Source organism: Hemiscyllium ocellatum, chromosome 13, assembly GCF_020745735.1.
Source record: "Hemiscyllium ocellatum isolate sHemOce1 chromosome 13, sHemOce1.pat.X.cur, whole genome shotgun sequence".
NCBI lineage: Eukaryota > Metazoa > Chordata > Chondrichthyes > Orectolobiformes > Hemiscylliidae > Hemiscyllium > Hemiscyllium ocellatum.
In genome coordinates this window covers 80,114,940-80,125,915 of record NC_083413.1, presented here as the reverse complement: position 1 = coordinate 80,125,915, position 10,976 = coordinate 80,114,940, and the positions used below count along the sequence as shown (strand labels likewise).

Below are 10,976 nucleotides of genomic sequence, written 5' to 3'. Positions count from 1 at the left end.
AACAAAAAACAGTTGCGAGAAAGTTCCCTTCCATCTTTACCCGGACTAGAATCATCTGTCAACACCCAGCCATGTCCCTGAGAGTGCAGTAACTGGGCCAGGAGATTATGAGCGGGTTACACCAGAGTAAATCTAAAGAAAGCATTGGATAGCGGCTAATGAAGCTCTTCCATCCTTGAACTGGAACCAGCTCCTTGGCAAAAACTCGCAAATGCATTTTCTTTCGGATCATTCCATGTTGATAGTTATTCTTGTCCTAAATTTAGGACTGACAGGAACAGGAATATCTTCACCTAGAGGGCAGTGAATCTTTGGGATTCTCTCTCCCAGAAAGAATGTGGAAGCTCAATCATTGGGATTGCTCAGGATCAATGGATTTCTGGGCATTAAAGAGATCAGGTGATGTGATGGAAATGTGGACCGGCCAAGATCTAGTTGAATGATAGAGCCGGCTTGAGGGGCAGAATGGCCTAGTCTCAGCCCTTTTACAAGCTGTGAACTGTTTTTGAGGCTTGAAAAAGGGGGTGACCATGTGGCAAGCAGGGGCTAGGGGTGTGTAAAAACCTGCGACAGCAGGGGGGGGAAGGTCAGCCATTGCTGTGTCAGAGCTCGCCACCCTGTAATATCAGCCTGTGACCTCCTCCCACCCACCCTCAACATGGCACTCAGTATCCCAGACCCAGTGCCCACCTTGAGTAGCTCTGTCCTTATTCCATTCGCCAGTCACTGTAAATCCATCAGGATGTACATTACAATTGGATTTGGAATAGGAGCTGAAGTGCGGTGAGGACATTGGATCGGTCCCTGTCTCCTGTTTCCTTTCCTTTCCCTCCCTTTGCCCAGCAGACCCAAGGGCCTGGTTACGTGATATTGAGGTCAAGACCACTTTTAACACTCATTTTAACTTACCTGCCCGCATTCTTGACAAAACCCAGGTCAGCCAGCGCAATGGAGCAAATCTCACAGCAGAAACAGTCCGGGTGCCAATTATTGTTCATGGCTTTGATGACACGGCCAATGATGAACTCTCCTGGGTGCAGAGAATGAAACAAAATGTAAGCTGAAATGAAGTGTCCCAGAACAGACCCAGAAGAAGATCATCTGAAAGAAGGCTGGACAAATAATGTGATCATTTCCACCTTCTGCACACTTGGAAATATCCAAGCCATTCCCTTGGATTTGAGTTGATTCATTATTGTTGCATGTACCTAGCCACAGTGAAAAGTTCTGTTTTGTGTGCAGTACAGGCAGATCATACCACACAAAATGCGTAAGGGTAATAGACCAGAGTGAGGAATACAATGCATGGAAGGTGCTCAAAGAGTGAGATCAACATTAAATTTAAACTTTGAGCGTTCCATTCAGAAGTCTAATAACAGCAGGGAAGAAGCTGTTCTTGAATCTGTTGGTGGGTGTGTTCTGTAGCTTCTGCCTAACAGAAGAGGGTGGAAGAAATTCTAACCGGGGTGGGAGGGGTCTTTGATGATGTTGGCTACCTTCCCCAAGGCAGTGAGAAGTGTAGATGGAGTCAGTGGGTGGGAGGCTGCCTTGTGTGATGGACTGTACAACACTGTCATCTGCAGAATGGGAATCCTGTTTCTATGAGTGCTCTCTGTTCCCCAAGACCCACTGAGCTGCTGATAGTGGGCCAGATGCTTTAATGTTTCTTTGTGACACAGATTGGGATTTTCCCCCCATGATAAAGGCTGGGACAGGGGACATGAGGAGGCTTCACACCTTAGGAACTGAGCGGGGGAAGGTAAAGTAACCCAGTAGAGATCATCTGTTTCCACAATCCGCTACCTTAAGAGACTGAAAGTATTTACGACATTGGATGAGCAAGGTTTGTTCTTTGGGAGTATTTGTAGTTTCAAATGTGGTGCTGGAAAAACACAGCAGGCCAGGCAGCATCCGAGGAGCAGGAGAATCGACGTTTCGGGCAGATTCGGATGCAGATTTCTTCATCTTCCTCATTTCCCCTCCCCCCACCTTATCTCAGTCCCAACCCTCAGACTCAGCACCGCCTTCTTGACCTGAAATCTTCTTCCCGACCTCTCCGCCCCCCACCCCCTCTCCGGCCTATCACCCTCACCTCCTTCCACATATTCCAGCACTCCTCCCCCAGATTCCCCCCTCCCCGCTACCTTTTATCTCAGCCCGCTTGGCACACCAGCCTCATTCCTGCGGAGGGGCTTATGCCCGAAACGTCGATTCCCCTGCTCCTCGGATGCTGCCTGGCCTGCTGCGCTTTTCCAGCACCACATTTTTCAGCTCTGGTCTCCAGCACCAATTGATTCCATAGAATCCCTACAGTGTGGAAACAGGCCATTCGGCCCAACAAGTCCACACCAACTCTCCAAAGAGCATCCCCCGAACCCTATCCCTGCAGTCCCACATTTCCCATGGCTAACGTACACATCCCTGGAGACTACAGGACAATTTAGCATGGCCAATTCACCTAACCCGCACATCTTTGGATTGTGGGAGGAAACCGGGGCATTGGGGTAAACCTATGCAAACATGGGGAGAGCGTGCAAACTCCACAGCCTGAGGCTGGAACTGAATCCAAGTCCCTGGCACCGTGAGGCAGTAATGCTAATCATTGAGCCACTGAATTTGGCTTGAATTTGAAGGATTGACAGCTTGGACTTTTTAAAATTGATGTCAGTAAAACATCAGTGGATTTTTTTTAACAAGACGCTTTTTTGCTAGCTGTATGTCTTGTGATATTTGCTTGTTATGACCGCCAGGTTGCAGTATGTGGTTTGGAGGTTGTTTGGAATCGCTGGTGACCTGTCTGTTCAAGAGAAGGAGCTCCCCAGCTCAACACTCCTGTTTCTAAACAATAAAAACACTCAACGTTAGTCTAGATTGTCCTCTTGAAGAGCAACGGGAAGATTTCTCAATACTGTGTTTCCTGAGCAAGTTGTATCTGCCAAGATCCCAGAGAGAATGACCATCGCTTGGCAACAGCAGTCTGCACATGCCAGAACATCAGACTGACAGCCATCTGAACATTTCAAACTTTGTCTTTTTTGTCTTACAGAACTCAGTCATTTTCAGCAAAAGGTTTTTTCCCCTGAGGAGTGAATCTTGCAGAGAAAATTCTGTTTTTCCCATTGGTGTGTGCTATACTGTGTATATGTGAATGCACATGTGTTTATAGGGAGGGAAAACATTTAAATTTTCCTTTTACAAACTGAATAATTAAACCAGTTTTATACATTCATTAAATAAGTTTTCTTTTATGATAAATTAATAAATTTGTGTTTATTAAAGAAACATTGTTGAGTAATTTTTTTAAAGTCCAATATAGAGAAAGAATTTGCCAAATCAGAAACTGCAGAATAATTGCACTGTGAGCTGTGGACTAGTGAGATTAGAGAGAGACAGGGTGCTCCTCTGTCTCACTCAGGACAACACCATTGGGATCTTCCTTTGTTTGGGTGACTCAGTGACAAAGCAGCGAGTCCATTGGTCCACTTACTAATGGGTAACTCAGAAAAGGAGTCAGATTAACGATGTCAAATAATCATTTTGATAAAGTAGATGGAAGTGGGGATGCCAATGATTAAAGAGATACATACACACACAAACACACACATGGAAGCACATTTACTGATGCGTCCTACACATGTATGCACACACATCATTGCATTTGCATGTTCATACAACTTCACTTGCACCACACAAACATGGTTAAGAACATGTACCAGGCCTGACAAGGCACACGACAGGACAAAAACACTTGTGTGCACACATGCACAGAAACACATGTGCACATGCACATGCAAAATCCTGCATGTGCGCACACACACACATACACACACCTAAAGCCCAAATATGCACACACACAGAAATACACACACACAAAGATACAATGCTTCCTCCCACACAGACTTGCAGAAACACACACACACATGCAAAGACACGGACACAGGCACACGCATACACACACAGGTAGACACAGCAAACATGCAAACACACAGATGTGCACACAGAGACACAGACACATACACACAGACACACACACACACACACACAGAGACACAGACACACACAGAAACAGACACACACACAGAGACACAGACACAAACACACACACAGACACACACACAGACACAGACACACACAGACACAGACACAGACACACACACACAGAGACACAGACACATACACACAGAGACACACACACACACAGACACACACACAGACGCACACACACAGACACACACACACAGAGACACAGACACACACACAGAGACACAGACACATACACATACACACAGAGACACACACACACAGACACAGACACACACACACACAGACACACAGACACACAGACACACACACACATACACAGACACACACAGACACAGACACACACACACACACAGACACACAGACACACATACACAGACACACACACAGACACACACACAGACACACACACACACACACACAGAGCTAAGTGGCTCGAGCATTTGAAATGCCTCTATAGTTTATTCTTACCGCATTGTCCACAGCATGGTGCAAACAACATCTGGAAGTCGTGTTCACAATACTTCCTACCTTCAAACTGAGAGAAACAAGATCAGATTCAACACAGGTTACATCAGGCAACTCTGCAACAGAACACAGAGAGCCGAGTGAGATCCTGCAGTTGTGTATTTACACAGAGCTGAGGGCGTGACTGTACTACTTACAGCACCTTGCTGGATTCATTGCCCCAAAGGGAGGGCTGGGCTGAGGATAGCTCTTGCTGATGAGGGTGAGGGCCTCTGAGTGGACCTGGAAGAGAGAGGGTCTGTGGGGGATACAGGGTCATGGAGAAAGAAGGTCTGTGTTAGGGAGTCCGTGATGGGGAGTTTACAAAGGGATGCGGAATTGGGGCTGGTTCTGTCAAGAGATCAATGTAGAGTCTGTGTCTTCACCAGAGTAAGTTACATTGAAGGTCAGTCTATCAGACGGAGACATTTGCAGGATTGAGTCTGAACATGAGTGTATAAGAGTGTGTATGTGTCAGAGGATGTGTGTGAAAATGTTTGTGCATATGTGTGTGTGTATGCGTGAGTGTGTGTGCGTGTATGTGAACATGTATATGAGAGTGAGAGTGTGAGCATGACTACGTGTGTGTGTGTGTGTCAATGTGTGTGTGTATGCAAATATTTGTGCGTTTGTAAGTGTGTGTATGTGCAACTGCAAGTGTGTGTGTATAAGTGCAAGTCGGAGAGTTTTGGGAGTGTGTGTGTATGTCTGTGTCTGAGTGTGAGTGTGCATGAGTATGTGTGTGAAAGTGTGAGTGTGAGTGCGAGTGCATGTGTGCACAAGTGTGAGAGTACGTGTGTATGAGTATGCGAATGTATGAGTGTGCGTGTGCATAGATCTGTGTTTGTCCATGCGCGAACGTGTGTGTGTGTGTGTTGTATGTGTGAGTGTGAGTATATCTGAGTGATTGGGTGTGTGTCTGAGTGTGCATGATGGAGTTTGTGTGCGTGACTGGGTGTACGTGTGAGAGACTGGGTGAGCGGGTGAGTTACTGGGTGTGTGTGGATGTTACTGGGTGTGAGTGAGTTACTAGGGGTGTGTGGGTGTTACTGGGTGTGTGTTAGTGACTGGGTGTGTGGGTGTTACTGGGTGTGTGTGAGTTACTGGGTGTGTGTGGATGTTACTGGGTGTGTGTGGATGTTACTGGGTGTGCGTGTGAGTCACTGGGAGTGTGCGGATGTTACTGGGTGTGTGTGTGAGTGACTGGGTGTGCGTGGGTGTTACTGGGTGTGTGTGTGTGAGTGACTGGGTGTGTGTGTGAGTGACTGGGTATGTGCGGTGTTACTGGGTGTGTGTGTGAGTGACTGGGTGTGTGTGGATGTTACTGGGTGTGATTGTGAGTGACTGGGTGTGTGCGGACGTTACAGGGTATGTGTGTGAGTGACTGGGTGTGTGTGGGTGTTACTGGGTGTGTGTGGATGTTACTGGGTGTGTGTGGGTGTTACTGGGTGTGTGTGGATGTTACTGGGTGTGCGTGAGTGACTGGGTGTGTGCGGATGTTACTGGGTGTGTGGATGTTACTGGGTGTATGTGTGAGTGACTGGGTGTGTGCGGATGTTACTGGGTGTGTCTGTGAGTGACTGGGTGTGTGTGTGAGTGACTGGGTGTGTGTGGATGTTACTGGGTGTGTTTGTGAGTGACTGGGTGTGCGCGGATGTTACAGGGTATGTGTGTGAGTGACTGGGTGTGTGTGGGTGTTACTGGGTGTGTGTGGATGTTACTGGGTGTGTGTGGGTGTTACTGGGTGTGTGTGGATGTTACTGGGTGTGTGTGAGAGTTACTGGGCGTGCGTGTGAGTTACTGGGTGTGTGTGGATGTTACTGGGTGTGCGTGAGTGACTGGGTGTGTGCGGATGTTACTGGGTGTGTGTGGATGTTACTGGGTGTGTGTGGATGTTACTGGGTGTGTGGGAGAGTTACTGGGTGTGTGTGTGAGTGACTGGGTGTGTGTGGATGTTACTGGGTGTGTGTATGAGTGACTGGGTGTGTGCGGATGTTACTGGGTGTGTGTGTGTGAGTTACTGGGTGTGTGTGGATGTTACTGGGTGTGTGGGAGAGTTACTGGGTGTGTGTGTGAGTGACTGGGTGTGTGTGGATGTTACTGGGTGTGTGTATGAGTGACTGGGTGTGTGCGGATGTTACTGGGTGTGTGTGTGTGAGTTACTGGGTGTGTGTGGATGTTACTGGGTGTATGTGTGAGTTACTGGGTTTGCGTGTGAGTTACTGGGTGTGTACGGATGTTACTGGGTGTGTGTGGATGTTACTGGGTGTGTGTGTGAGTTACTGGGTTTGCGTGTGAGTTACTGGGTGTGTGTGCATGTTACTGGGGTGTGTGAGAGTTACTGGGTATGCATGAGTTACTGGGTGTGTGTGGATGTTACAGGGTCTGTGTGGATGTTACTGGGTGTGCGTGTGAGTTACTGGGTGTGTGTGGGTGTTACTGGGTGTGTGTGTGAGTGACTGGGTGTGTGCAGATGTTACTGGGTGTGTGTGGATGTTACTGGGTGTGCGTGTGAGTTACTGGGTGTGTGTGGATGTTACTGGGGGTGCGTGAGTGACTGGGAGTGTGCGGATGTTACTGGGTGTGCCTGGATGTTACTGGGTGTGTGTGTGAGTGACTGGGTGTGTGTGGATGTTACTGGGTGTGTGTGAGTCACTGGGTGTGTGCGGATGTTACTGGGTGTGTGTGGATGTTACTGGGTGTGTGTGTGAGTGACTGGGTGTGTGTGGGTGTTACTGGGTGTGTGTGTGAGTGACTGGGTGTGTGCGGATGTTACTGGGTGTGTGTGTAGTTACTGGGTGTGTGTGGATGTTACTGGGTGTGTGTGTGAGTGACTGGGTGTGTGTGGATGTTACTGGGTGTGTGTGTGAGTGACTGGGTGTGTTTGTGAGTGACTGGGTGTGTGTGTGAGTGACTGGGTGTGTGTGGATGTTACTAGGTGTGTGGGAAATTGACTGGGTGTGTGGATGTTATTGGGTGTGTGTATGAGTGACTGGGTGTGTGCGGATGTTACTGGGTGTGTGTGTGTGAGTTACTGGGTGTGTGTGGATGTTACAGGGTGTGCGTGTGAGTTACTGGGTGTGCGTGTGAGTTACTGGGTGTGTGTGGATGTTACTGGGTGTGTGTGTGAGTTACTGGGTGTGCGTGTGAGTTACCGGGTGTGTGTGGATGTTACGGGGTCTGTGTGGATGTTACTGGGTGTGCGTGTGAGTTACTGGGTGTGTGTGGATCTTACAGGGTGTGTGTGAGAGTTACTGGGTGTGTGTGCGAGTTACTGGGTGTGCGTGTGAGTTACTGGGTTTGCGTGTGAGTTACTGGGTGTGTGTGGATGCTACTGGGTGTGCGTGAGTTACTGGGTGTGTGTGGATGTTACTGGGTGTGTGTGTGAGTGACTGGGTGTGTGCGTATGTTACTGGGTGTGTTTGTGAGTGACTGGGTGTGTGTGTGAGTGACTGGGTGTGTGTGGATGTTACTGGGTGTGTGTGTGAGTCACTGGGTGTGCTCGGATGTTTACTGGGTGTGTGTGGATGTTACTGGGTGTGTGTGTGAGTGACTGGGAGTGTGCGGATGTTAGTGGGTGTGTGTGGATGTTACTGGGTGTGTGTGAGAGTTACAGGGTGTGCGTGTGAGTTATTAGGTGTGTGTGGATGTGACTGGGTGTGCGTGAGCTACTGGGTGTGTGTGGATGTTACTGGGTGTGTGTGAGTAACTGGGTGTGTGCGGATGTTACTGGGTGTGTGTGGATGTTACTGGGTGTGTGTGTGAGTGACTGGGTGTGTGCGGTGTTACTGGGTGTGTGTGTGAGTGACTGGGTGTGTGCGGATGTTACTGGGTGTGTTTGTGAGTGACTGGGTGTGTGTGTGAGTGACTGGGTGTGTGTGGATGTTACTGGGTGTGTGTGTGTGAGTCACTGGGTGTGTGCGGATGTTACTGGGTATGTGTGGATGTTACTGGGTGTTTGTGTGAGTGACTGGGTGTGTGTGGGTGTTACTGGGTGTGTGTGGATGTTACTGGGTGTGTGTGTGAGTGACTGGGTGTGCGTGTGAGGTACTAGGTGTGTGTGGATGTGACCGGGTGTGCGTGAGTGACTGGGTGTGTGTGGATGTTATTGGGTGTGTGTGTGAGTGACTGGGTGTGTGTGGATGTTACTGGGTGTGTGTGTGAGTGACTGGGTGTGTGCGGATGTTACTGGGTGTGTGTGGATGTTACTGGGTGTGTGTGTAGTTACTGGGTGTGTGTGGGTGTTACTGAGTGTGTGTGGATGTTACTGGGTATGTGTGTGAGTGACTGGGTGTGTGCGGTGTTAATGGGTGTGTGTGTGAGTGACTGGGTGTGTTTGGATGTTTCTGGGTGTGTTTGTGAGTGACTGGGTGTGTGCGGATGTTACTGGGTGTGTGTGAGAGTTACTGGGTGTGTGTGTGAGTGACTGGGTGTGTGTGTGAGTGACTGGGTGTGTGTGGATGTTACTGGGTGTGTGTGAGTCACTGGGTGTGTGCGGATGTTACTGGGTGTGTGCGGATGTTACTGGGTGTGTGTGTGAGTGACTGGGTGTGTGTGGGTGTTACTGGGTGTGTGTGGATGTTACTGGGTGTGCGTGTGAGTTACTAGATGTGTGTGGATGTGACTGGGTGTACGTGAGTGACTGGGTGTGTGCGGATGTTACTGGGTGTGTGTGGACGTTACTGGGTGTGCGTGTGAATGACTGGGTGTGTGCGGATGTTTCTGGGTGTGTGTGTGTGTGTGAGTTACTGGGTGTGTGTGGATGTTACTGGGTGTGTGTGTGTGTGAGTTACTGGGTGTGTGTGGATGTTACTGGGTGTGCGTGTGAGTTACTGGGTGTGTGTGGATGTTACTGGGTGTGTGTGTGTGAGTTACTGGGTGTGCGTGTGAGTTACTGGGTGTGCGTGTGAGTTACTGGGTGTGCGTGGATGTTACGGGGTGTGTGTGGATGTTACTGGGGGTGTGTGAGAGTTACTGGGTGTGTGTGGATGTTACTGGGTGTGCGTGAGTGACTGGGTGTGTGCGGATGTTACTGGGTGTGTGTGGATGTTACTGGGTGTGTATGTGAGTTACTGGGTGTGTGTGGATGTTACTGGGTGTCTGCGGATGTTACTGGGTGTGTGTGGATGTTACTGGGTGTGTATGTGAGTTACTGGGTGTGCGTGTGAGTTACTGGGTGTGCGTGTGAGTTACTGGGTGTGTGTGGATGTTACTGGGTGTGCGTGAGTGACTGGGTGTGTGCGGATGTTACTGGGTGTGTGTGGATGTTACTGGGTGTGTATGTGAGTTACTGGGTGTGCGTGTGAGTTACTGGGTGTGTGTGGATGCTACTGGGTGTGCGTGAGTTACTGGGTGTGTGCGGATGTTGCTGGGTGTGCGTGAGTGACTGGGTGTGTGTAGTGAGTTACTGGGTGTGTGTGTGTGACTGGGTGGGTGTGGATGTTACTGGGTGTGATCATGTGTGACCGTGTGTAAGGACGATGGGCAGTGAATGTTCAAGGACACAGTGTTGAATGAAGCCTCTCACACAGTCGGTGGTCAGAGACAGGGCGGGTGAACTTCGATCCAGGACAGCCCACCGTTCCTCCGTTGGTGATGTGCTGGTCTAATCACTGCCACCCCACTGGGGGTTAGCCCAGGCCCTAGTCGTACCATGGTGTGACAAAACCAGCAGTGCCCCAGTGTCCTGATCGCCAGGCTGTGACCCTAACTCTGTACAATCATCGCAGCAATGACTGCGCTTTGGAACAGCCTCACCAGCTGCCGGCACTCAGAGGGCGCTACCGAAACGCAACTGCTGCCTCGGAGGCGGCTCTTACCTCGTAGAAGACTCCTCCTGGAAATTGCCGGAAGCACTGGGCACAGACGAAGCACTGCTCGTGGTAGAGCTCCCCGTTGCTGTTGACAATCCGCTCGGAGGGGTCAAAGTGCGAGTGGCAGCGCCCGCAGGTGGCACTGGCCAGTGCGTCAGCCATGTTACTGCGGGGGGGGAAGGGAACAGAAGGTGAGGAGGTGGGTGAGGACCCGTTAACCTGCCCAGTGTTACTGTGCTGACTGCTCCCAGCTCCTGGAGAAGGTGTGACCAGTCAGACTCTCTCTCTCTCTCACTCACAGACTCGGCGTACAATTATCAAAGCTGCTTTGTGAGCATCACCAGTTTCAGGGGGCCCTGATCAACACATACACACACACACACACACACAGCCAAGACTCTGTGCTGTAATCTCGGAGCTGCTGAGCCTGTCCCCTTCCCCGGGACCTCTCCCCAAATAAAGAAAACCCTTGTTGCTGATGTTTATTTTCCTCATCTGTCAGAAAAAAAAACTGAGTTTTGCCCATGCCCAGCGCTGGGTCCCATCCAAAGCCAAACCCACTCTCGCCCAGTCTGCAGGTCTGTCCTAAATCCTTTCCCCCACCTCCCCCCCCCA

At 49.8% G+C, this 10,976-nt stretch overlaps 1 protein-coding gene across 3 annotated transcripts in view; it reads right to left on the bottom strand.

Moving 5' to 3' along the window:
* Positions 1 to 10,976, bottom strand: part of LOC132821962 (LIM and senescent cell antigen-like-containing domain protein 2) — a 120,798-nt gene that overhangs the window by 67,791 nt on the left and 42,031 nt on the right. For all 3 annotated transcript variants that reach the window (XM_060834986.1, XM_060834987.1, XM_060834984.1), the window contains exons 2-4: positions 10,368 to 10,527; positions 4,513 to 4,579; positions 910 to 1,030 (exon numbers count right to left, since the gene is read on the bottom strand). In XM_060834986.1, coding sequence (XP_060690969.1) covers positions 910 to 1,030; positions 4,513 to 4,579; positions 10,368 to 10,527 — 348 coding nt within the window. The remainder of the gene's footprint in view (positions 1 to 909; positions 1,031 to 4,512; positions 4,580 to 10,367; positions 10,528 to 10,976) is intronic.